This window comes from Erythrolamprus reginae, chromosome 3 (genome assembly GCF_031021105.1).
Source record: "Erythrolamprus reginae isolate rEryReg1 chromosome 3, rEryReg1.hap1, whole genome shotgun sequence".
NCBI lineage: Eukaryota > Metazoa > Chordata > Lepidosauria > Squamata > Dipsadidae > Erythrolamprus > Erythrolamprus reginae.
The window spans coordinates 199368844-199395790 of NC_091952.1; the positions used below are offsets into that span (position 1 = coordinate 199368844).

Sequence of the window (26947 nt, forward strand, 5' to 3'; positions counted from 1 at the left end):
CATTCTAGTGTGTTGTCCTGGTTGCTAAGCCCCACTTCCACCAAGTGGCTCAATTTCCGGTTGCAGCAGCTAAGGAGCTGTCCAGCACAATGATTTGAGTTGATCAAAATAATAAGGAGCTGTCCAATGAAAACAAGGGACACAAATATCTGAGATTGTACTTCCACTGTTATACACTTTTATGTGTCTGACTGTGATGATCTGTTTATTCTAAATTGTAATTCTTTAAGCCCTGATCTAGTACTACTAGAAAATATTTCTCAAGATAAAGGTCAAATCATTGCTTTTGTGCTGACAGATAGCTGAATTTTAAATTCTGCTTTTCCTGTTAAATTGGATGCCACCGTTAATCCTGACAGTAATTTTGATGGATCTTACATCTGAAGCTGAATAGATGTTTTAAAAAAATATAATGCTGGAACATTTCTCAATACTGTATGCAACATAGGCCTCCTTCTTTATAGAAGAAGGGAGGTAACCTTATTGCAGTTTGGAGGTTTATATTGCCTGTATACTGGAACATTACTAGAACATTAACCCACAGTTTCTTCCTTAATGAAAAATATCAGAAACAAATCAAAAAATATTTCATATTAGATTGAGCTAGGGATTCTAATTTTTTATACTTTATCTAATGTAGCTGTTACATCCAGCTGTAGATTTGTTCATCGTAGTTCATATCTGTGACATGATGAGTAGGAATTTGTTAAACTTTTCTGTCGGTAAAATCTCTTTCGAATTCTTACAAATTCCTGCTTAAGTCACCAGTGATAATATCTAATCATTTTGTCTGCTATCGGCATTTTTTTTCCGATTGCCTTTATTTTTTCTATGTAGAAGTATTTTCCAATGACTTTTGCCTTCTCATTATCTCTCAAAAGAATTGAAGCCTTATCTTCATTATCAGTGCTTCCAGTAAACAGTTTTATTTCATCTGGTAATGAATAATCTGTTTGCAACAATTTTCTGCAGCATCAGGTTTTTTTGTTCAGTCTTTTTTCTGGTGTACTTCTCCTGCTGTAGGTTATAACTTGGGAAATGATGCATACTTGCGTTGTCAAGGTGACATCTCTGTACTTAATATTTTGTGTATTTAGAGCTATTGTCATTTTTGTCATAAATGGTAGATTTTTATTTCATGGCTAAAACCACTGTGCCTAAGAATTTCTGAGCCAAAGAGATGTTACTTCAATGTCTTTTACATTTATTTGCATTGTATTATTACCCATATTAATATAAATCTTATGGGTTTTTTTTTAAAAAAAATATTGAGCAGAGGTCAGGCTTTTGTCCTCTCTTGTTTCACACTTGGCAAAAAAAAAATTCCTTGTTTCCAGCCTTCAAATATCTGAAGTTGATATTTCTCCCCACAATTTTAATCCAATTTTTATTTCCTCTAACCCTCATTATATATGCTGCATACAAGCTAAATAAATAAGAGGACAGTTTACAATCTTAATACTCTACTTTTCAGTTTTGAACCATTTATCTGTGCTTTATTCTGTTCCATCTGTTGCTTTCTGCAATCTGCCCAAAGACACCAATTGACTTCATGCCTATGGCAAGACTAGAATTCAGTCTCCCAATTTCTATTCTGGTGCCTTAATCAATAGTCTATCACACAGTCAGTAACCTTTATTTAATAATAAAGGAGGCATCAAAATATTTGTAGAACTGTTTACTTTTTTTATTAAACAGTAGATTTCAACAGTGATCGCAGATCTTCTGACTCTTAAGAGCCATACATAGTTGAAATCTGGCTTGTCAAACCTTAAGCATTATTTTATTAGCATGTAAGATAATTGTTTAGTAGTTATATCATTCTTTATCACACATACACACAAAATACATAAATTATTGGGTTGTCTTTTCTGTATTTTTAAGAGTTACTCTGTCAGGTTTTTTAGAGCATTTGGAAAAAAAAGTGGTTTTTATTTGACTTTTTAGAAGTGTATTTAAATTGACTACTGTGATCTTTAAAAGGCAATTAGCATACAAACCTTATCAGCACACACAGAAGTACTTTTGCTGGAATTGATGGTTATTTGTCATTTGATGTTCTGAACATTAAACACAGCTTTTTCAAAGTACTTTCCCGATTGAGTGTGTATGCATAGAGGCTGAAATTGGTTCAATTATCATTGCTAGTCTCATTAAATCATTTTGGAGAATGAACTCAATATGCATGTTAGATATTCTTCATTTCAATTAATTCTAACCTTTTAAAAGAGCATGTAATTCTGTTTCCCATCTTTCTTATCCTGTGTTTCTTCCTATAAACACATGTAAAGTGTTCTATCAGTTGCTTGTGACTTTCTACGCTTTTTCCCTGTATGCTACAAGAATAGAAGACTGCCTAGGAAACAGATTTAGAAATTCAATGGAAATGAGTGAAAACTATCACAAAACTAGGGCCCTCTTTTGACATGGGCCAGCATAAACAAGCTGATGTTTTGGGGTCATAGGCCCGGCCCATAAGCGCCCCTCTGCCAGGCACTCACAACGAATGGTGTGGAAGGAGGCTTTAGGGTGCCTTTTGAAACTTTCGCCTAGCTGCAGAGGATGCTCTTCCTTGTCCAGCAGCATGTTCACCATGCCATTCATGGCTACTGCAGCACCTGCCGAGAACAACAAGAATCCACACAGTCACCCCACCCCGCCTGGCAACCATTGGAGTGAACGTTATCTCTGGTGCTGGCTTCTGTTGTGACATGGGAGCAGCTGGAATGAAAGTCAAACCGGAACCCCAGAGCTCTGAATTTGAGCTAGGCACAGCTGAATCTAAGCGTGAAGTGCTCTCCTGTACCACCTTGGCTATAGATATCCCAGGATGCTACCGATGTAGAACGGCCTGCACATGTCTGCTCACGCTGAGCTGCTTTATCATACAACCTGTCTAGCACCTTATGTTGACGGCACTCTGCGGTAGTGAGCACCTTGGCTGTGTTGGAAGATGATGTCTCTCCCCTTGTCTCATGAGGATCAATCAGACTCCCTTGACTTATGATTACCTTTATGCCCTTTACCGGAGCCAGTTTTGGAAGAGGGAATTACCTTAGATGCCATAGCAATTGTACTGGACCAGTAGGATGATAACCCAGTAGATGATGGATAATTTCAGGGTCTGCACTGGGTTGCGGTAGCTCGGCAGATGAACATCTAATGCCAGATGATTATACTGCTTAATAGGTGAATGGGACAGTGATGGGCAAGCAAATAAGGTCTTGCTCTGGTTGGAGCGTGGCTGTGTGACAGTAAGGCAGCTGAATGGTCTGTAATGAGACTCATTTCACTGGCCAGTTAGCTGTGCCATGGTAGGGGCATAGTCACGTGGATAAGGCCTTCTCTTTTGGGATGTGGCGTAGCCTGTCCCCTTTCTGCCATGCCTTTTTGGGATTGATCAGCTGCCCAATAATAATAATGGCCTTATATCCTTGTCCTATGTATCTGATAATATCTCTTGGGGTGGCTATCTGGAAAGGCTGTCACTCTCTCCCACGAGGCAAGCGCTTAATAGCTGATTTTATTAATGTGATCCCTCGCAGCATTCTTTATGGTATTAAATCTTTCTGGATCATCAGCTATCAAAGGGGAAAGCACTCTGTTTTTCCACTATTTTTAGCTTCAGCCAAAATGGAGAAAAAAAGGTGTCCTTTTAAAGCCAAGCCTTGGCTTCTTCCCTCGTCAGCAAGGCGTTTTTAAAATGGCCACCATCCCTGAAAATGGCCGCCGCAACTGCCGATACTCCTCAGTGTGCTGACGATGATCTCCAACAGCCTGAATGGCTGTCAAATGGGCCAAAGCACAGCGGCTTGACCCAAGGCGACTAGGCACTTCAATCTTAGGTGGAGCCGATTTAAACTTCTGCTAAATCTCCCAAACGTAGCCCTAATAACCAGTGACTAAAGCCTGCCTGAGGCAGACTGAGCCTTTCCTCAAGCCTGAATAATTAAGGTAACTTATAGTTTGCCGTAATAAAAATAATCCACTCTGTAAGAAGCATAAACCCACACAGCTACTGACATTAATTCAACTCAGGGCTACCTAGGTGAAATAACAACCAAAAATAGGTCAATTTCACATGAGGAAAGATTGGTCACAACCGTCCTCGCTGAGCAACTGAGTGAAAAAGCTGTCAAGCATAATGACAAGGGCAGGACCTGAACAGTTTTTGACAGACTCCGACCAATCATAGAGCAGACAGATTTAACCCATTCCTGGATGCTATATCCTCCTTGAGGGAGAATAACAAGTATAAGTATAGTCCTCAATGTAACAGTGTCCTGTTGTAATATTGACAAAAGGCAGCTGAGTTAGACCCTGACTTAGTCATGTTTGGAGTAGATCTGTTTAAATTATTGGGAGGAGTTAGTATGATTATATTTAAGAAAACGTTGGCATTAATATACTTCCATAATGTACATTTCTCCAATTCTTTGCTATTTCTAGCAAAGATTAGGCACACATGCACAGAAATACACAACAAACAGTTTCTATCATCTGTACTGTTTGCTGGGAGACAGAGGCAGAGTTCCCCCCCCCCCTTGTTTTCCTCCCCCAAAACTAAGTTGCATCTTATACTCCGGTGCGTTTTATACTCTGAAAAATATGGTATGTACTGAAAAGAAACTCAAATGATTGAAGAGAGAGAAAGATTGTAGTGTCAGAAAAAGGCTGCAGGAATAGTATAGTACAGACTGCTAGGAGAATGGAGAATCTTGCAGTGATATAATGTCTCAATTGTCACATTAAGATCTAATAATATGTTGTCACTTGAAGTGATTACTGAAAACCAAGGTTTTCTGTGGACAAATCAGAGAGCAAACAAAATAAAATCTTCCTGTGGGATCCGATGAGCTTGTTTCAGGATATGGGATAATTAATGCCCATCCATAAAGAGAAAAAGTCATGAGACAAAGATTTTTTTAGACAAGAACAGCAAGAAGGTTCCTTTTTTTAAATAAGAACCTAACAAAAAGGATTGTAAGTACTGTATACCATAAAAGTACAATAAAAAATAACTCACAGTATAGCAATCAACAATCATTATTTGTCAACATATAAATTCCAAGCCTTAAGTTTCAGGAAAGTCCCACACCAGTAAATGCATAGTCTTGCTTACTTCAAAGCACATCAGGACTGGAGAGATGTTGAGGAAAATATTACATTCTGTCTGTGGTTATGTGTTCTTATTTAGAGGTTGCATTTTTTATGGGTGAACCTATAGCATATAGGTACTTAAGAAAATTTACTCAAGAAAAAACTGTAAAACATCTTTGGGATATTACAATAGGAAGTTTGCTAAATTTGGGTTGGGTTTTTTTTCAACCTGTGAACTTTTGCCTTGAGGCAGTTTGATGCCTCTAGCTCTTATATACCTGAGTCTGCTATCTACCGAATTTTTCGGAGTATAAGATGCACCGGAGTATAGATTTTTTAACATGATCTACTGATATGCTTAACATCTTGATATATTGTTCCAATACATTATTATTTTTAAAAAGGCTTTGTTTTGAACAAACTGGCAATATTGGGGTGTTTTGATGAGAGAAGGATTCATTTAGAATCTCTCCTGGATGGGAGCCATTCAGCCTTTTGTAAATCAGCCACTGCCTTTCACAGCACAGAAGTGATTGAAGGAGATGATTCATTTATTTATTATTTTATTTATTAATCAGATTTGTATGCCGCCCCTCTCCGTAGACTCGGGGCGGCATACAAAGATGGCTGATACCAGAGGAGGGATTCCCCTCTGGAAATGTGTCCAGATGGTTTAGGGTCTGGCATCCTAAACAAATAAAGGCCTTAGTTAACTGTGGTCAGAAGCTTGATAATGCTGTTAAGCATTTTCTTGTCGTGAAGTCAGTAATATTGGTGACACAGTGAGTACAGTACTATACTATACTGTACAGTATTGCAGGCTGACTTTGTCCACAGCATGGAGTTTGATCTTGAGGAGGCTCAAGATTGACTCAGAGATCCATCTTTCTGAGGTGTGTAAAATGAGGACCCAGGCTGTTGGGAGCAATACACAAATAATCATTCTGCATTGTAAACTGCTCAGAGTGCTGTAAATCAAGAGTCTCCAACACTGTCAACATTAAGACTTGAGGACTTCCTTTCCAGAATTCCTCAGCCTGGGAGTTGAAGTCCGCAAGTCTAAAACTTGACAAGGTTGAAGACTCCTGCTGTAAACCACTGCCGTCAGACTTCTATGTTTATATATATAAGTCTAAAATGCTATTGCTTTTTCATAAGTCTTCATTCCTTGGTTGTGTGAGCTCTGCAACAGTTGGACAAATGGCAGAGATGATAAAAGTACATGTCTGCAGTAAAAATAATAAAAATGGAGATCTTCAACAGAAGAAAACTAAAAGATGAAAATAAAATGGGATGAAGTAAAAGCAGAATAGCTAGTTACAAATTAAAAGAGGCTTTAGAGGCAGTTCACAACAACAGCTGCTATCTCTTTTTACAATATATTGTAAAAAGGAGTGATGATACCTATTTGTTGTCAGTAAATGGATATGTGCTTAATAGATGTTATTCAAAGTCAGGTAAATTAAGAATGGAAAATTCACTGTGGAAACTATATAAATATATTCTTGCTTAATTATTACATAATATTGTATTCTCATACCTACTGTAAGTTCTTGAAAATAATTTTAATTTCTGAAAACTGAATTAGATTCTTAGATAGATCAAATATGGGAGGATGCAGACAATTACAAAAGTCAATATTGTGTAGCAGCAGTGTAGGATATAATTCAATGTTCCCTCTAATTTTTTTTCGGTGTGGGCGGAAAAGTATAGTGTCTGAGCGGCAGTCCCTTTGGGACTGGGCGGCATAGAAGTATGTATGTATGTATGTATGTATGTATGTATGTATGTATGTATGTATGTATGTATGAATAAATAAATAAATAAATAAGAAAAAAATTCCCTTCTTTTTTATTAAAAGAAATTATTAATAAAACAAAACCAAAATCTATTACTATTATTACTATCTTCTCTTTTTCCATCCCTGTCTCCTCCCCCCTTGTGTGTGTGTGTGTGTGTGTGTGTGTACTCTTGAACCATTTCCAATAACAGGTGAGCTATTGGAAATGGTTCAAGAGTTCACACACACACACACACACACACACACACAAACGGCTGGGGTTTTTTTTCTTTGTTATTCTTTGGGTGTTTTTTACCATATGCTTTAAATCAAGAATCATTTCTCTCTCTTTCTCATTCTCTCTCTCCCTCTTGCTCTCTCTCTCTTTTTCTCACTTTTTCTGTCCCTCTCTTTCTATCTCTCTCCCCCTCTTTCTCTCTCTTTCTCTGTTTTCTTTCTCTCTATTGCTTTCTTTCTCTCTCTCTTTCTATCTCTTGCTTTCTTTCTCTTCTCTCTCTTGCTATCTCACTCTCCCCCCTTTCTCTCTCTCTCTCTCTCTCTCTCACTTCTCCTGCGGCGGTGGCTGCAGCTTCTCCTTCTCCTCCACTTCTGCGCTCCCAGCCAGGGGGCTGCGAGAGAGGGTTTTCTCCGTGCACTTCAGGAATGCCTGCCCCACCCCTCTCGCAGCCCCTTCGCTGGGAGCGCTTTCCTCCCGAGCTTTCAGCAAGGGGGCTGCAGTAGAGGCAGGGCAGGCGTTCCCGAAGAACTCGGAGAAAGTGCTGTCGCAGCCCCCTCGCTGAAAGAGAGAGAGGGAGAAGGAGATTTCTCTCTCCCTCTCCCTCTCCCTCTCTCTCTTTCAGCGAGGGGGCTGCGAGAGCGCTTTCTCTGAGTTCTTCGGGAACGCCTGCCCTGCCTCTACTGCAGCCCCCTTGCTGAAAGCTCGGGAGGAAAGCGCTCCCAGCAAAGGGGCTGTGAGAGGGGTGGGGCGGGCATTCCCGAAGTGCACGGAGAAAACTCTCTCTCGCAGCCCCCTGGCTGGGAGCGCAGGAGGCGGAGGAGGAGAGGGGGCGGATCGGGCGGGCGGGGAGTAGGGCCGAGAGGCCAGGGGCGCGAGGGGGCCGGAGGCACAGTGGGGAGGCAGGGGCAGCCGTTGCTCCCTTTCCTTTTACTGCCGGCGCCTCCCCCCCGCAGGCTGGCAGGGGGATGGGGAGCGCGCGCCCATGGAAAAGGGCGCGCGCGGGGGTATTTGGGGGTGCGCGCCTGCTCACGGGCGCAGCTTATGGGGAACGGTGATGTAATTATATTTCTCTATGAAGAATATACAGTATATTGCTCTTAGTGTAAAACAGCACGATTTCATATCACATTTAACTTAGAAACTAACTTTAGTTTTAAAGCATCAACACTTGAATTGCATTTGCACAAATGAAATGAAATGAAAAGATAAAGCTATTATCATAATATTGTTGCAGTGTATCAACAGTTTGAATTGATTTATAAATTATATTGAATTATATTATAAATATACACCCCACCAAATGAGAAATAAGTTTGGTCCCTGGAATAAATAAAATATATATTAAACCTAATATTGCTTAATGAGTGCTACATTCTATAGAACATTTTTTTTAAAAAAATGTAAGATGTTCAAGAATAAAATAGCTTGAAATTCATTCTGAATTTTTTCCCCCCAACTGCAGAAGCGTTCAAAGGGCCAGGTTCTTTTTGACAAAGTATGTGAGCACCTGAACCTCTTGGAAAAAGATTATTTTGGACTCACCTACAGAGATATGGAAAATCAGAAGGTAAAATTACCAGTAATTATTTCTCACAGGAAATCATGAGATGGCATGGGGTCAAATATGTTTAATCCAAGAATAAGCAGCTATAGAATGAGACCAGTATTTTGCTTAACCATAATTATAGCTGAACTCCTATAATAATTTAAGTAATACTCTTTGAAATATTCAAAACAATTATTACATTTGATTTTGGTATTTTTGAGACTTAAGGAAAACACACTTTTAGTGTCCTATTGTATGTTCTTGAAGATGGGTGAAAATTTAACAAAAGGTGTCAATATATAACCTTTCAGACAGTTACTTAAACATTCTGTTCATCTTTTTTTTAACTTTGAATTTCCCATTACTTTGATAATTCTTCTAAGTTGGTCCTAACATTAATTATTGAAATATTTATGAAGGAGCTTAAGAAAGAAAAAATATCTGAAATACATTTACAAATGCTCAAACTACTTGCAAGCAATATTTGATTGAACATACAATTGCTTATTTTATAATAGTTAATCTCAGAAAGTCACGACTGGATTGGTTGTGCTGTCAACCACATGTTTACAATAGATTTGATATGTTTATCCATCTATTAAATCTTCCCAAGGATCTGGGATATACAGATATTGTTTTCTGATTGTCATAGGGTGTAAATTGCTCCAAATAAAGCCTCCTTTTGCAATTGACTGTTAGTGATTTTGTCAATGCCAATGGTGTTCAAGTGGTGTTCCAGATGTTTTGGAATTGTACTCAAGGCACCTATTATTATTATTAGTACTGTCTTTCTCTTCTTTTGCCACAGTCATTCTACTCCTATTTATAGGTATTTTACATTTTGTTTTGTTACATTTTGCTATTTTCAGGTGTTACAGTGCACTTTTATTAATGGTAAATATCCAACCACTTAGTTTGTAGTCATAGTTCCCTCTAAGCTGAGCAGTGAGCAATCGCTCACTTAAAAGTCATCATCAACTCAGAGTTTTCCAAACCTGCCCAGAAGCCGAGAGGGAAGGAGAGAGAGAAGAAGAGAGGAAGAGAGAGAAACAGATAGAAAAAAGAGAGGAAGGAAAAGAAAAAGAAAAAGAATGGGAGTAAGGAAGAGAGAAAGAAAATCAAAATCTATTTTGAAACTAGCTCAACTATTTAAGTGGCATTTTGATATTGATAGAGTTGCCCTATTATGAGGTCACTGTTATAGACACACAGTACAGTATTTTATTTTGAAATTCTCTGAGGCAAAACAGGGTGGGTTTTTATTTGTTTGTTTGTTTATTCATTTATTTATTTATTTCTGTGCCGCCCAGTCCCAAAGGGACTGCCGCTCAGACACTATACTTCCCCCCCCCCAAAAAAAAAATTAGAGGGAACTCTGTTTGTAGTAGTTGTAAAAATAATTGGAATACTAAAGTAGAAAATGAAATATTATTTCAGGATTAGTCACTATATATAGATAAGCTGAAATTAAGAAAACCGAGACTTGTTTAGTGTTATATGAATTGGAGACCATTTCAGCTCTTAGATTTGTTCTTTGTTAAGACCATAACGTAGTTTGACCAAAGTAATTAAGCACTTCAGGGTCTTACCATTCAATTGAAATGTTTAAATAGGCTTACCTGCTCCACACTAAGAGTTTGTAAAGTGTTTCATATTAATTCAGTTTTAATATTGTACTTGTTATTTAACATGATTTATCAAAGTGTACATCTAATTTAAATATTTTAAATGTTTCTTTTCAGAATTGGTTGGATCCAGCTAAGGAAATTAAAAAGCAGATCCGAAGTAAGTTTTGGTCAGTCATTTATCAGAGGTAGATTCTACAGTTTTTAAAAATACCATTTAATGATAATTCAGTAATAATGATAATGATAATGATGGTGATAATGTATTAAAATTGTATGCTGCTCAACTCTCAACAACTCAATCAGTAAAAAGATGACAATAAAGGTAAAAGATGGCAAGGGCAATAAAGCAATGGGTCTCATTCCCAAAGTCCTGGGAGAAAAGCCTGATTGTCACAACTCTTTGAAACATCAACAGATGTTTTGGATCAGTGGGGAGAACCTCATCCCAGAAGGCAGACACTGTTACAGAGATGTGTTTCTAGGGTTCCGATACATGACAGTATTTAATTGAAGGAGCTTGGACTGCACAAACTATGCAAAATCAAGCTGGCTGAGCGGATACTATTGAAAACAATAGGTACTACAAATAACCAAGCCATTTGCCATTTAGATATCTAGGAATGTTTCTAAAACTTTGTATAACATTTTTGAATATATTTAACATGAGATATTATTATTAGTCTAAATCCCTAGTATTCAAGATTAGTACAGTATTGTGCATATATGAGGGTGGTAGTTAAAAAAAGAACTACAATATCAAATACTTCTATACTATATTAAGTTCTAGAGATATTATTATGCTGGGTTTTATGAATCATGTCCCATTTTTGGAAATTTATACAGTAGTCCACAGTTCTCGGAGAAGGGTGGCATAGAAATCAACTAACTAACTGACTGACTAACCAACTAACTAAATAAATAAATAAATAAACAAACAAACAAACAAATAAATAAATAAATAAATAAATAAGTAACAGTTGCCCTATTTATCAACCATTCAAATTTATCATAGCATTGAAAAAGCAGTTTTACTACTGGTCCTCATTTTTGTGACTGTCACAGTATCTTTATGGTCTGCCAGCTTCTGACAAGGAAAGTCTGTGGAGAAGACTGCAGTAAATCACAGATGGTAGTCATGTGATATTGTACTTAATAATGGAGTAATTTGCTTAATGACAACAGCAGAAATTATGGTAAGTTCAGCACAATCATGTGATGTTCTCCTGTGTGCTGAATAGAATCCAAGGAATGGGTTAATTGACTGTCTGCTTGGAGACTGAGTCTGTCAATCTTCTGTGGTCATGCCTCCTTTGCCTGTGATCCCAGTTTTGACTTTGCCTGTGATCCTAGTCTTGGCCTAGATAGACGTTTGGAGAATTGGAACAGAAAGACAGTTATTCCTTGGATTCTCGTTCATCTTCAATAAGATCCTTTGGCCTCGTGCAATTCTTCACAAAGTAGCAAACAGTTTGGCTGGCTCCCTGGTCTGTCATAGCCACCTTCAACATGGCTGACTCCCTGGTCCACCCGGCATAGTCACCTTTGATCTGTCTGGGTCCCTAGTCTGTCTGGCATAACTGCCTTTGACCCAGCTGGCTCCCCAGTCCGCTCAACATAGCCACCTTTGACATGGCTGGCTTTCCAGTCTGTCTGACATAGCTGCCTCACTATGGCTCAGACGGACACAGTCAAGGTTCCTGACATCTACTGGCAAGCAGTGGATGGGACTTGAGTCACTTCGTGGTTAATATGCTGGCTCTGTTAAAAAGTGCTATTGCTAACATGCCGTAACCACCCTGAGTCTAAGGAGAAGGGCGGCATAAAAATCGAATAAATAAACAAACAAACAAACAAACAAACTCTAAGTGCATACTCCACAGCAGCGAAGCAAGAAACCTGCAACAGCACTGTTCCTATCCAGGAGGAGTCTGCCTTGTCCAGAAGGGCCAAAAACTCAAGATTGCAGATTCTGTGGCATCAGAAGTGACACAAGTGAGTGGGGAATACTGGGGTTACCCAATCCAGCCCAAATTCGTAAGAAAAGCTCCCCAGCACCAAAATCAGTCATTAAGTGAGCAACTGCCTGGATAAGAGCTAAAGCTTTGTCCTTCAAAAAGACCTCTAAGGTTGAGGAGAAGACACTGGACCACTGGACGTGGTCAAAAGGCCCTGGACAAAGAAATTGCCAAAGCTGAGAGAAAAGCCGAGTGAAGGAGACAGGAAAATTCCCCCATGGGAGGACCTGTCACTTTCCACTCTTTACAGCCGTTAGATCATTTAAATGACGCAAGGCAACAGAATGCTTTGAGCTCTCAGGTCTGGTCGCCAGATGACACCAGCCACCGTTGACATCAGACAGCAGTGTGATCTTTTTTGCTCCACTGTTAAACCTGCTATCAGCAAAAAGACATTGGGAGCCACTTTTAAAGAGGATTAATCCTGCTCCGGGGACCATCTTTACACCCACAGCAGCGGGTCTCTGTCCGAGGAAGTGATGAGGCATCTCATTTCTGAGGCCATACCATAGGGGATTGATGCAGGCTTGCAGCAAAGCCATGAGACTGCTTCTGAAACCCCCCACATCAAAGCTAACACCTGGCACCCCAGATTCAAAGAGACTTGGTGGCCTTTCAGTGGCCTTGCTCACACACTTCATTCATGCAGATCAGTGTCCAGGAATCAGCTCTATGATGCTTAAAGTGACCTCCACTAAATCTGCCCAGCAATAGTAAGCATTCTACTGAACCAAAATTGCTGCTGCTAATTCTGCCTGGCAACTGCTGAATAAAAATTGCTGCCACCAGAAAGCGAGGCGAAATGAGCCACTAATCATTATAACAGTTAACGCTTCACCACAGCCAAGCAGGATACAGAAAAGAGGTGAATCTTCACTGGTGTTAATACTCCACTCCATGTATAAGATGTTTAGTCCACGTGGGGCAGGGACTCCGGCTGCCTTTGAAACTAAGCGGTAATGGTTCTTGCCAGTATACCAGCTAACCAGCACACCACCAGCAGCAATAGCGGCTCTAGGCCAACAAGGCAACCTCGAGAACACCCTTGATATGGTGGAGGAGAAAATCAGGCTGAAGGAGAATCCAAGCTGATCTATGGTAAGTTTCCTTTGCTGAAGACTGAAGGCCACTATGAAGATAGAGTGAGAACGTGTTCTTAGGAGGCCAAGCAATATACTCTAATGACAGACTGGGCTGAGAGCTGCTGCGTCAGAGTCACTGCCCACACACACAGACAAAATCAAATTTGAATGGGATTTCCAGAAACTCACAAGAACAGGAAGGAGCTATTCTGACCGTTGGAACCAGCAGTTGGGATGAGCTGTGTTCACCACACCTTATGCGCTGAAGACTGAGTCAGAACTGAGTCTAGTGGGTAGATCCGGTCACAAAACAAGAAACTCGGTCCTTAGAACTTAGACAGCCAAGGACAACCCATCCTGACTCCTGGCTCCTCCCACGATGGAGAATGTGTTGGTCATATTATGGGAAGGGAGATAATTTCTGTGCCTGAAAATAATAGAATTGGAATCAGCGTGAAATTGAGAGCAGGAATAGTCTACTACTAATATTAGGAGCATTGGTAGACTTGGGAAGAGTGTGGAAAGGAACTGGGACTACTACCCATTGGGTCTGCTTGTGTGTGGGTTGCCTAGAGGCCAAGGAGGCTGGTGTAGGCCTTCTGGGGATTTGGGAGCCCACTGAATTTGTATAAAGCTAAAGAAACCTGTGATACAAGGGTTAGAATAGAATAATAATAGAACCTGACTTACTTTCAACATCTATATCCATCACTGCATGTACAGTTAAACTAGAGTGCAGCAAACAGGGAAAGTATTAAAATGTGATTAAAAGACCTACTGATTCATGCTGTCAGAGTAGTACTTTCAGAATAAAATCCAGAGTTCATACAACAGCCTTAAACAAAACAAAGCTGACATGCTATATTTTGTAATTGGTAAAACAATGTGTCTTGCCATTCAAGCTACCCTTTCAAGACCATGCATAAAAATGCATTAAACCATCTAGGCCAATGTCCAAAAACAACCAGTTCTTCTAAAGTACAATATACTTGCTTTTAAAGAGCCAGTTTTGAGCGTTCCAGCAATGCTTACAAATAGCATTATACAAAATAGCATTTTGTGCAAAATCTGACTTTTGCAATCTTGTTGGAATAAAATAACTATTGCTTTTTAAAATGCAGTGAAGGAACTACTGGTAAATCATCACCTAGTAACTATTCCATATTATAGACATTGTGACCAATTTGGTTCAATTTTTGTACTTTGCAGTACCTTGTGTATGCATGTGAATGAATAAATTAATGAGTCAGAGGAGAAATCTTTAAAAGCTCAGAATTTACTTCACATAGGCTAACATTATTTATGAAGTTCTGATTTTATACTATTGAGTGCTTTCAAGGTAGAAAAGGGTTCTTTATAAAATAATCACTGGATTCCACCCATATCATTTGAAACGTTTGGACTGCCTTCAAAGGACATTTCACATAGACTTTATTATGATAACCTTACTTGGAAGTCATTAGATCGCAAATAACAAAGACCAGAACAAGAAAAAAGTAGGAAATGGTTTTCAAATTGAAACTCTTAAAAAACAGTACATGAAATGTAAACACATATCTCTTTTTATCTGTCTTTCAACCAACTCAATATACATTATAACACTAACAACTTTCACCAACACATATAACATATTTACTATACTATTCATATACTCGTCACACTACTTCCAGACAAAAGTCGTCCCTGAAAACGTCTGCGCTAAACGCAGATTTTCCTCTCTTTTTTTCTTTTCCTTCTCTTTTTTATTCTTTCTTTTCTTTCATCTATCCTCTTCCCGTTTCTCTCTTCTTATTCCTCTAACTTAGAAAATATATTTTACTAACCTGTTATTAGTTAATACATATTAAAGGAAATACAACATTTACTATTATAACTTTAGGAAACTCTTCATTCTCTTTATTTACTGCTTATTTATTGTTTATTTATAATGCTTAAGAAATATAACATCTTTATTAAGAACTTGATTTAATGTTTATTGACAACGTTTAAGAAACATAGTATCTCTTCCAAGAAATATATGTATTACAATCTATAGCTTACAATGTATAACTGTGCGCCCTATCTTAACTGCTTTACTTTGTACCCCTTCCCTTTTTTCCCTTCCATCCTTCCCCTGTTTTCCTTTTTCCCTTCTTTTCCTTTTTCATTATATTTATAAATAAAGTATATTTAAAAAAAAGAAAGAAATGTAAACACTCAAACCACTTACCGTAAGCTATACAAATCATTTTTACCCTATCAATAATCAAGCCCAATAACCTCCTCTTTTTTGTTACAAATTTAATTTATGCTGAAGTAGTACTCATAAAGCTGCAGATGGATGAGTTATATATATATATACTGCTCAAAAAAATAATAAAGGGAACACTCAAATAACACATCCTAGAACTGAATGAATGAAATAGTCTTTTTGAATACTTAGTTCTGCACAAAGTTGAATGTGCACAATAGCATGTGAAATTGATTGTCTATCAGTGTTGCTTCCCAAATGGACAGTTTTATTTCACAGAAGTTTGATTTACTTGGAGTTATATTGTGTTGTTTCAGTGTTGCCTTTATTTTTTGAGCAGTGTAAATAGTTGTGTGTTTCACTGGATTATGGATGCAGATTTTGAAGCTCTGCTGAATGCCTACTTATTCATGTGGTTATTTCATTATTTAACTATTACCTAATATCCATGCCTACATCGTTTTATTGAAACTTCAGGTGTTAATGGTTGCTCAATAAAACTCTCAGAAATATTATGGAAATGGCTCTGGAAATTTTAAAGAAGGAACAGGAGAAACAAGGATAAGTGTTGAAATTATAACACTATCTACCTCAGTAAATAAATTATAGCGAGTGCAGAAGACAGAATCCCACTAATATTATGTTTTATTTTAGGTGGTGTTTGGCATTTTTCATTCAATGTTAAGTTCTACCCTCCAGATCCTGCCCAACTTTCTGAAGATATTACAAGGTAATTTATGCATTATCACTAAACAGAAGTTATTTCTAAAAATATGACTATAACGTGCTTAATAACATATTGTTGCCATAAAGTCAGCTGATGTAAATCATTGAAGTATTAAGTTTTTCTGCCTGAGCGAGCAGATATATGGGAATATATGACTTAGACAACTCTGTTATTCTCTTCATTGCTTATTTGACCCCTATGACAATCATTGTGTCGTACCACATGATTCTTGACAAATGTATCTTTTTCTTTTATGTACGCTGAGAGCATATGCACCAAGACAAATTCCTTGTGTGTCCAATCAAACTTGGCCAATAAAAAATTCTATTCTATTCTATTCTATTATTGAGCTAAGTAATGGAAAAGCTGTCATACTTAATTAGGATGTTGTTACTTCCTCTAACATTCATTCCTGGATGAGATTGGAATTTAGCCTCACATCTAGGGGCTTATTTTAGAGTCACTCAAATTTATCCTTATTGCAAAGTTTAGGAATAGCACAACTCAGTTTTTGAGGTTTGATTATCCCTATAAAAATGTTAAAGGGTCCCTCATGTGGCCTCCAGGAAGGACGTCTTCGAGACGTCAAAGCTCTGCCCATGGAATTCCCTATTGGGATTCCACACCTCCTTTCCAGCCTCCAGATCGGCCGAAAACGCCACCACTGATCGTAAAAACAACGCCACCACTGATCGTAAAAAACCGGGCGCCGCCACCCGGCTGTAACCTTCTGAAACAGCCGGGTGCTTCTTGGCGGCCTCCGGAACCTGAACCTGAACTTCCGGGTTCGGCTTTCAGGAGAACGTCGAGAAGCCCCCCCGGCTGTTTCAGAAGTTGACAGCCGGGCGGCGGCGCTTCTCAGCGGCCTCCTGAACCCGAACCCGAAGAGTTCGAGTTCGGGAGAACACCAAGAAGCCCCCCGGCTGTTTTAAAAGGTGACAGCTGGGCGCCGGCGCCGAGTGGAGCGCCATTTTGCAATCTGCGGTGGGTTCGTAAGCCAAAAAAAGTTCGTAAGAAGAGGCAAAAAATTTCCGAACCCCGGGTTCATATCACAAGGGGTTCGTATCACAAGGGGTTCGTATCACAAGGTACCACTGTATATGTTTCCAGGTTATGGTAAGTTTCATTATTTATTTATATCCCACCTTTATTATTTTTATACATAATTCAAGGCAACAAGTATATCCAGCCTGAGTTGGGTTCAGAGAGATTGGCCCAAGGTCACCAAACAGGTTCATGAGTAAGGCAGGACTATAACTGACATTCTTGGGGTTTTAATTTTAGTTTTAACTATTAGATTTGTACTGCATTGTTATTGTTGTTGTGAGCCGCCCCGAGTCTTCGGAGAGGGGCGGCATACAAATCTAATAAATTATTATTATTTATTATTATTATTCTCACTTCTAGCTTGGTGCCTTAACCATTAGCTCTACCTCTTTTATTATCTATGGCGCTTTTCTAACGGAAAACCCTTTACTGCAAAAATTCTCAAAAAGATTCAATTGTATAAATTCAGAATAGATTAATGTTTATATTAATAGATGAAATTATTTCCAAGCAATTGTTCATTTAGTTAATAATAACTTTAAAAATAGAAATTGTCACTTACTAGATCTTGCTGTGCAAATAAATAACAAATAAAACTGTTGCTGCACAAACAGCATTTCAGTAATTGTACATATTTTTGGATACGGGACAATTATTTTAGTTTCCAGATTGTGTGTATATATCCATGGGATGTGAAGTGCTTCCCTTCCCCTCCCCCCAACCAATATTTCTTTTTGTGCTTTTTATGTCCACTATTGAAAATAGCAATGTGTTTAATATAAATCATGTATTTGCTGATAAATCCATATAAATGTTTAAATACTTCTGCTTAAATAGAGAAATGTTAATATGCTTTCTAAAATATAAATTTGTTGCAGGTATTATCTCTGCTTGCAGCTGCGAGATGACATTGTGTCTGGACGATTGCCATGTTCTTTTGTCACACTTGCACTATTAGGCTCTTACACAGTTCAGTCAGAGCTTGGAGATTATGATCCTGATGAATACGGGAGTGACTATATCAGTGAATTCCGCTTTGCACCAAATCATACTAAAGAACTGGAAGATAAAGTAATAGAGCTTCATAAAAGCCATAGGTGAGATATACGGAAGAAAACCATGTTTATAAATAATGAGCCTATGGAATGTCCTGGTCTGCTTTGCTGTGCAGGTTGTTTTGACTCAAGTAATTCAGGTGCCTTAGCTTTAAAAACCAAAATAGTCTGCCTTAATACCTCCACTTAAAGCAAATCCCTTTGATACAACAAATTGCATACCTTTAGCAAAAGTACCAACTCATCGACTTTTGCATATGCACAGACATGCCTGGACAACTTACAATTTGAAGGGAAAAAATGTTTTTTGCATGAAACAATTTCACTTTCACATGTTTTTATGTGGTTTCTCTCCCCCCCCCCCCCCCATATTGATTAACTTTAGGGGAATGACACCTGCAGAAGCAGAGATGCACTTTCTGGAAAATGCCAAAAAACTGTCTATGTATGGAGTAGATCTACATCATGCCAAGGTACATATTGTATTCGGCAGTCTAATAATTCAGTTTCTTTATAAACAGTTCTTAACAATCATAGATAGAAGACAGCTAGGTGCTCTGTTGCAGTTTGGCCCTTAAAATTTGCTACTGGTATAATAATTACCGCTATAATTGTGTCCATTCACCTTGTCTTTAGTTATCATCTTCCCTTTCCTTCTACCTTTTCCAGCATTCCTAATTTCTTCAGGTATTTCAACTCTTTGCATAATGAGTCTTAGATGAGGTTTGACATATTAGTTAAACACAAGTCAAACAAGAATAATGATACATAAACAAAACAAAATATTAATAATTACTAATAAATCATAAGTTAAAAATCACAAAAACAAGTTTTGATAACACATTCTTCCCCTTCCTTCTATTTTTTCCACCAATACCAACCATTACAATATTTATATTGTATTTTGCACTTTAAAATAGTATTATTGAGCTTTGTCTTTTTGAATGAGAAATCTGATTGAATTAGCAATAATAACAGCACTTAGAATTATATACTGTTTCTTGGTGCTTTACAGCACTCTCTAAATGGTTTGCAGAGTCAGCATATTTTCCCCAACTGCCAACTTTCATGCCTAAAACAGGATTAGAACTTGCAGTCTCTGGGTTCTAGCCTGCTGCCTTAACTAATAGACCAAACTGGCTCTTTTTTATCAATTTATAATTGAAAAAGTTAAAAAGTTTTGGATCATATCATTATCATTCTGAATAAAATGTTTTCTAAAATAAGCCAGGTGCATAATAGATTTGAAAAGGTCTTCAGACAATTTGCAGGCAAATGCTTAAATTAGGAGTCAAAAACAGTCTTAACTTTCACCTGCTGTTAATTGTCTTTAACAAATAAATTACAAAAGCATTTTTTTGGACAAACAACTTTCAAGTAAAAATTTTGGCCACTTCAAAAGAATTTTGAAAGTAATATAATTACTTCTTTCTGAACAATTTATATGAACATCAAAATTGGGATAATTGACATAATTAAACTTAAGAACTATGTTGAAAATTTGTTTTCTTTTGCAGGGATATTAAAATAAAAATGACTGTCCTCTTACTTCCAAGTACACAGTAGTTTATTAGCCAATGACCAAAAGGAAGTAGCAGTTGAGAGGAAGCAGGAAAACAAGCTATTTCAATAATTACTTTTATATAATTTAAATATTTGTTACTATATATTTTAATAATTAGCTTTTTTCCTCTGAGAAGAGTCTCATACAAATCATTCAACATATAAGCACATTGTGATTTCTTCATTAAACATAAAGATATTTTGTTTTTTTCTGGGAATTCTCTATATGTTTTGATAACATGCTAACTTAAGAATGTGATATTTAATTTACAGTCTCATAGGATGTTGATAAACTTTATTCTATCTAGCTGATGAACATAAATATCAAGAATTGTATCACATTTTAGTGAATTGTGTTTTTCTAATACTCCATGCTTGTAGGAATAATTTTATAAGCTTTCTTAAAATTATGAAAAAATGTGAAAATGATATATAGCTAATAGTTGACCCTTGGAATTGATGTTAGATTTTTAAAAATTGTCCAACCTTTTTCAGGATTCTGAAGGAGTTGAAATCATGTTAGGTGTTTGTGCAAGTGGTCTCTTGATTTATCGAGACAGACTCAGAATAAACAGATTTGCTTGGCCTAAGGTTCTCAAAATTTCATATAAGAGGAATAACTTCTACATCAAAATTCGACCAGGGGAAGTAAGTAAAATTGAATGAAATGCTTGCCATGTTTCTCTTGTTTCATGTTTTTATTAGTTTATCAAAATATAAAATACAAAAGAATATTTTTTTAAAAAGTAATAGAATATTAGGAAGAGAGGGAGGGAAAAGAAAAGAAATATAAAGAAAGAGGGAAAAGGAAAGAAAAAAAGCACCGACTTCCAACTCTCTTTAGTACTGTAAAAGATAACATTACAACTTCAGCTTTTTACTTTTACACAACAGTACTAGTCATTTCTGTGATAGTAATTACAGAATTGTTGTTAATTACAGTTATATAATTAGCAAAAACAAAATCAAAGTTTCTTTTTTTTTTTCATTGCAAAAAAAATCTGGACAAAATTTCGATATAAACAAAGTTAAATATATTCTCCTCTTTAGATAAAAGAATCAATTTGACCATCTCTCTTTCTTTTTACTGTGAAGAGTAATATTTGTTTCTGTTTACTCATTAATCTTTATCATAATTTATATTAAGAGAGTCCTCAATTCAATTTCAATTTTTTTCAGCCTAAAAGGAGAAAACAGTTTTTCTAATTTCAATATTTTACTAACTATAAAAAATACTCAAATATTACATATAAAAAAGGAAGACCCTTCATTTTAAACACAAAATTACATTGAAGCTTTGTTACGTTTCATATGTCTGTATTGAATTTTACTTTAGAAATTAATGCAGTGTGATCTATTATTAGGCTAGCAGTTTCAGCCTTGAAATACTTTGAAACTTGACTTTTCAGCTTCTCCCCTTTCCTGTATACTACTGCTGTAGTTCCTTTCTGTTTTCTGCAAAAACAAAGATTTGTAATACAGTAGCCAACGCACTATATTTATTTACGGTATGTGTTGTGAGTTTGTCTGCTATTATTATTTTAATTTACTGTGGCAGTGCAATGTTTACAACCCATATTGCTACCCTAACTATAGATACTAGCAATAAGTCCTTGTTTCTCCCAATGGAAATCACTTTTCCATCACTCTTTGGATTGTTATAATGGAAGATAGGGAGAACATTGGTGAGAATCTATTGTATATAGTAGAAAGCTAAATCTCTAACTTCCTTTAAAGAGACACTTTATGTTGGAATTTATTTATTTATTAAATAAATAAACCTGGAAGCAATTTCTAAAGAGAAACAAGGTTATTGAAGAAATGAAAGATATAGAGAAGATTTTATTTGATAAGCTAGATATAATATCAAAAATACATTTACAACTGAAAGGCCAAGGCAATGACTTGCGAAATGATGTTTCATTGGATTTATAAAAGAAATTGGCTGCTGTTTTAAAATTAGAAAAGAAACACAAATGATAAATCAAGAAAATGACCTGAACATTTTTTCCTTACTGGAAGAGGCATATTAAAGACTTGAAGAATTTTGTGTAATAGGAGTAAAAAAAAATGCAAGAAATAAAAACCTACAGTATTTGATTGATGTAAAGATTAAGATTGTTAAAAGTAAAAGGAAGAAACATACAGTAAAGTTGCTTTAAAACAAAATATGTCTGTGAATCTGGATTTTTTTTCTTTCCTAGTTTGAGCAATTTGAAAGTACAATTGGATTTAAATTACCAAATCATCGTGCTGCAAAACGTCTATGGAAAGTATGTGTTGAACATCATACATTTTTCAGGTACATAGTCCTTTTTAATGGGTTACTTCAGAATTTGTCACAATGTAATAAGAATAAATTGGTTAAAGATATACAAACAGATATAACATTCTTCTTGATCTCTGATCACAGTTGGGCACTTAAAAATATAATAGACACCAGACATATTTTTTACAATGTTAGTAAATTCTCACTATAGTTGAATGTGATGTTAGTAAATATCTGTTCTGTTTTTTATATCCATTAAAATTAAATTATTTAAAATATAGATTGTACTACATCCACATGTTTGATGTAGTACAATTCCATCTATTAAGTTATACTCCAGGAGTGCTTTCCAGTTTGAATCAACTGGTACTTCAGATAGGGAGTTATTCTAGGCCTTAAAGCATACTCTCACAACATAGTAAGCCATTCTTCTATTGAAGAGATGGAACAATCTTTCCATTAAAAAGTATATGACAACTAATTCATTGGTTTGAAGGCCATGGTCCTATCCCACGTCATCCATTGCCTGATCTGGGAAAGTAGGCACACCACAGACATTATCTTATTGTCGCAGCAGTGGCAATTGTGATCTTGTGGAGGATTTATTATTATCTCCTGTGTCATGGTCAGACCGTGCCCTGCTGTCCTTGAGATTTTCCAGCACTGCCCTCCTCCACAAGAAGGCCAGACCTATTGGAATGTTTCATCCTTGGTGACTGCTACACACACTTAGGTTCTCGAGGGAGCTAGAGCATGACCCAGGCTCTGACTGCAACCTGGAACTTGAAGGTGGTCAGGACCCTGGATAGTGGCATGTCTGAATCCATCACTCTCAATGTTCCCTGTGATTCATGGAAGAATTGAGGGTGTTGAGATGAGCCATGAGCCTGCTAAAGAACCACTGGAGGAAAACAAACAAATCTGTTTGTGCATCTACTTGTTTATTAAATTCCTCTCCTTAGTAAAAGCCTCCAGGAGGGTCATTTGCAAGTGAGTCCAGGAAGTCATGAATACATTGCTGCAGGAGGGTTTGTTCCTAATACCATTTAAGGAAGCCTTAGTTCATCCCTTAATCTGGAGCCACAGATTTTGGGCACATTCTGTAAATTAAGCCATTGGAGGTACCTTGGTTCAAACGAGTACATTGTTTTATCCAGTTAAAAGTTACAGGAAAGAGTGTTTTAGTACTACAGTATATGAATTTAATCTTGCAAGCTATGCAAATTATTAATTATGCATTGAATGAATTTTTAAATAGTTTTTGTCTTCAGTGAAATAAAAGTGAAACAAGAGGGGAGAAATTAGGGCTTATTTTTTCCTGTATTTATCTCAGAAGTTCAGCTTGTTATTTATTATTTCATGATCTCTTATAGACCATTAGTTTCTGTTGGTATCAACAAATTTGTTTGTTTGTTTGTTTGTTTGTTTATTGATTGATTGATTGATTGCATTTATATGCCGCTCGCTCTGAAACGGACTCTGAGCGGCTGTATAAATTTATACAACCACTCAGAGTCCGTTTCAGAGTGATTTATATATATATATACATACATACATACATACATACATACATACATACATACATACATACATACATATCATTTGAGAATAGATAGATACGCTGTAAGAAGATATAATTCACTATGGAATCCATGTTAAACAAGTGGCATGATAATGCCATTTACAGTTTGTGACTGCCAGTCCATTTAAAACAAACAAACAAAAAACTTATCAGCACCCTCAGAATATTATTATTCTGGTCTTGAAATGGAGATGAGCACCACCCCCTATAGTCAGCAACATCTAGCGAAGTAAAATTCTGCAGGGACTCCTTTACCTTTTACCTGTAAACTCAGGATATGTCTTATGTTATTTCTTATATATCTGGAACAAATCCAGACTGATCAGAATATATCATTGTAATTTTAAAAACCTCACTTATTCTCTTTGTAAATATTGTTTTGTTCATTAAATAAATAACTCCATCTGACAAACACATTAAAGCTTGAAATATTTCATGCATCTTTTCATAATTGCTAATTGACAATAGTTTTTGTATACGTTGCATTTTTAATATTGCTTAAAGTCAGACCAAATATCACATCCCTTCAATTCAAGAATGAGAGAAAATAGTTTTAAAAACACACTCTTTCGTTTCAGTTTAGAAACCAGTCATTTGTAATGTTTATCATGTGTGATGTATTCTAGACTCTTGCTACCAGAAGCTCCTCCAAAAAAATTCCTCACACTAGGTTCTAAGTTTCGCTACAGTGGAAGGACACAAGCCCAGACAAGAAGAGCTAGCGCATTGATTGATCGCCCTGCACCTTACTTTGAACGTTCCTCAAGTAAACGCTACACAATGTCTCGCAGCCTAGACGGGGGTAAGATATTCTTAATAATCCTTACTTGGAGCTTTGTCTCATTTTCTTTTTTAAATAAAACATTGCATTAGAGGACAGATTCAAGTTTCTTGTAATCTCATGTCCCCCGAGCTTCTTTGGATTACACATGTAAGTATATGCATGATATGCCATACCATTATGATATGCCCGTTAAACTTCCCTTTTGCTTTCTTCTGGCTTATTCATGTGGCAATTCATAAGCTGTGAGAGAGACTAAAATTTCGGTCCTCCGCATTTATTTATTTAGCTGTTCTTCCTGCTACTGAATTTCTACCCTTTCTGTGCTTTTTTTTAGGACACTATAGCTGCTGTCATTGCTAGGATGGTAAATGCACTCAGCTTGTAATGACTGACACAATACGCAAACTGAACCTAGTCATGCTGTGGTTATTTGTGTTTTTCCAAATTTTGTGATATAGTTGCAGTATTCACAAAAATAAATCCCTCTGTGGAGTCATTGGTGCTCTTTGAGCTTGAATATTTGCTTGCTGATGTTTCATTGCCCGACTAGGTAACATCATCACGTTAGTTCCATATTTATATAAAGTAGCTTGCTCTATCAGTGTCGGTAGAGTTTGCATTATTCAGATGACTACAAAATCCAAAAACCCAAGGTACTTCTGGAAGTTTGGCATTCAGACAAATCAGCCATTGATAGATACATATAGATAAACCACATTTATATGCCACTCAAAAGAAGGAAACAAAATAATAGAACATGAATACTTCCTCTCCATCATTAGCATCCAGATAAACAGGGATTAACACCAGACAAAGAAATGAGCAAGAAACCATCAAGGAGAAAATGAAACATCTACCAGCTCTGGCACAGTTGTTTTTTAAAAAATATTTTTTATTGATTTTTAACAATTTTAATATACACACAACATAAAACAGTGTACAGTGATCCCCCGGTTATTGCGTTCCCGATCATTGCGAACGGGCTACTTTGCGATTTTGCAACCCGGAAGTAAAAACACCATCTGCGCATGCGCGCCCTTTTTTCTATGGGCACGCATGCGTAGATGGCGCCGGGCAGATCAGCTGCTGGGCGGCTTCCCTAGGTCTTCCCCCTCTTGCTGGCGGGAGGGCGAGCGGCGGGCATCAGCAAGGAGTTTCCCCACCGCCCACGCAAACTCCTCGCTGCCGCCCGCCCTTCGCCCACCCACGCCGTTCATTCTCGCCGCTTCCCAGCTGAGTCCTGAAGCGAATTCGCTTCAGGACTCAGCTGGAAACCGGCGAGAGCGAGCGCGAGCGAACGGCTTGTCCGCCGCCCGCTCGCGCATCGCCCGCCCACGCCGTTCATTCTCGCCGCTTTCCAGCTGAGTCCTGAAGCGAATTCGCTTCAGGACTCAGCTGGGAAGCGCGAGCGAGCGGCGCCAGCGAACGGCTTGTCCGCCGCCTGCCTGCTCGCTAGCGAGGAGCCGAAGATTGGGGGTGGCGCGGCTGTTTTAAAACGTCGCCGCCGGCATGGGGGGCTTGCCTGCACCCCCCGGACCCCCAACCCGGGTTTGGGGGGCTGCTAGGAAGCCCCCCATGCCAGCGGCGACGTTTTAAAACAGCCGCGCGGCTTCCCAATGAGTCCCGAAGACAAACGCGGAAGTTCGCCTTTGACGTTTGTCTTTGGGACTCAGCTGGAAACCGGCGAGAGCGAGCGCGAGCGAACGGCTTGTCCGCCGCCCGCTCGCGCATCGCCCGGCCACGCCATTGGGAAGCCGCACGGCTGTTTTAAAACGTCGCCGCCGGCATGGGGGGCTTCCTAGCAGCCCCCCAAACCCGGGTTGGGGGTCCGGGGGGTGCTGGCAAGCCCCCCATGCCAGCGGCAACGTTTTCAAACAGCCGCGCCGCCCCCAATCTTCGGCTCCTCGCTAGCGCTGCGGAAGTAAAAACACCATCTGCGCATGCGCAGATGGTGTTTTACTTCCGCAGCGCTACTTCGCGAAAACCCGCTCGTTGCGGCCCCCCGCAACCCTCGCAATGATTGGGGGATCACTGTATAGTGAAAAGTGCCCACAACCCCAACAAACACACATACCCCACCACCAAATCGAAGGTGTTTCTTGTTTAGACCATTTTAACCCATTTTAAACCATTTTACTTCCGCAGCGCTACTTCGCGAAAACCCGCTCGTTGCGGCCCCCCGCAACCCTCGCAATGATCGCGGGATCACTGTATAGTGAAAAGTGCCCACAACCCCGACAAACACACATACCCCACCACCAAATCGAAGGTGTTTCTTGTTTAGACCATTTTAACCCAAGA

General features: G+C 38.1%; 1 protein-coding gene across 7 annotated transcripts in view; it reads left to right on the forward strand.

The window, feature by feature from the left end:
* Nucleotides 1-26947, forward strand: part of EPB41L3 (erythrocyte membrane protein band 4.1 like 3) — a 157886-nt gene that overhangs the window by 95615 nt on the left and 35324 nt on the right. For all 7 annotated transcript variants that reach the window (XM_070747579.1, XM_070747580.1, XM_070747573.1 and 4 more), the window contains exons 4-11: nucleotides 8581-8685; nucleotides 10407-10449; nucleotides 16274-16349; nucleotides 18272-18490; nucleotides 18834-18921; nucleotides 20507-20659; nucleotides 22216-22313; nucleotides 24489-24664. In XM_070747579.1, coding sequence (XP_070603680.1) covers nucleotides 8581-8685; nucleotides 10407-10449; nucleotides 16274-16349; nucleotides 18272-18490; nucleotides 18834-18921; nucleotides 20507-20659; nucleotides 22216-22313; nucleotides 24489-24664 — 958 coding nt within the window. The remainder of the gene's footprint in view (nucleotides 1-8580; nucleotides 8686-10406; nucleotides 10450-16273; nucleotides 16350-18271; nucleotides 18491-18833; nucleotides 18922-20506; nucleotides 20660-22215; nucleotides 22314-24488; nucleotides 24665-26947) is intronic.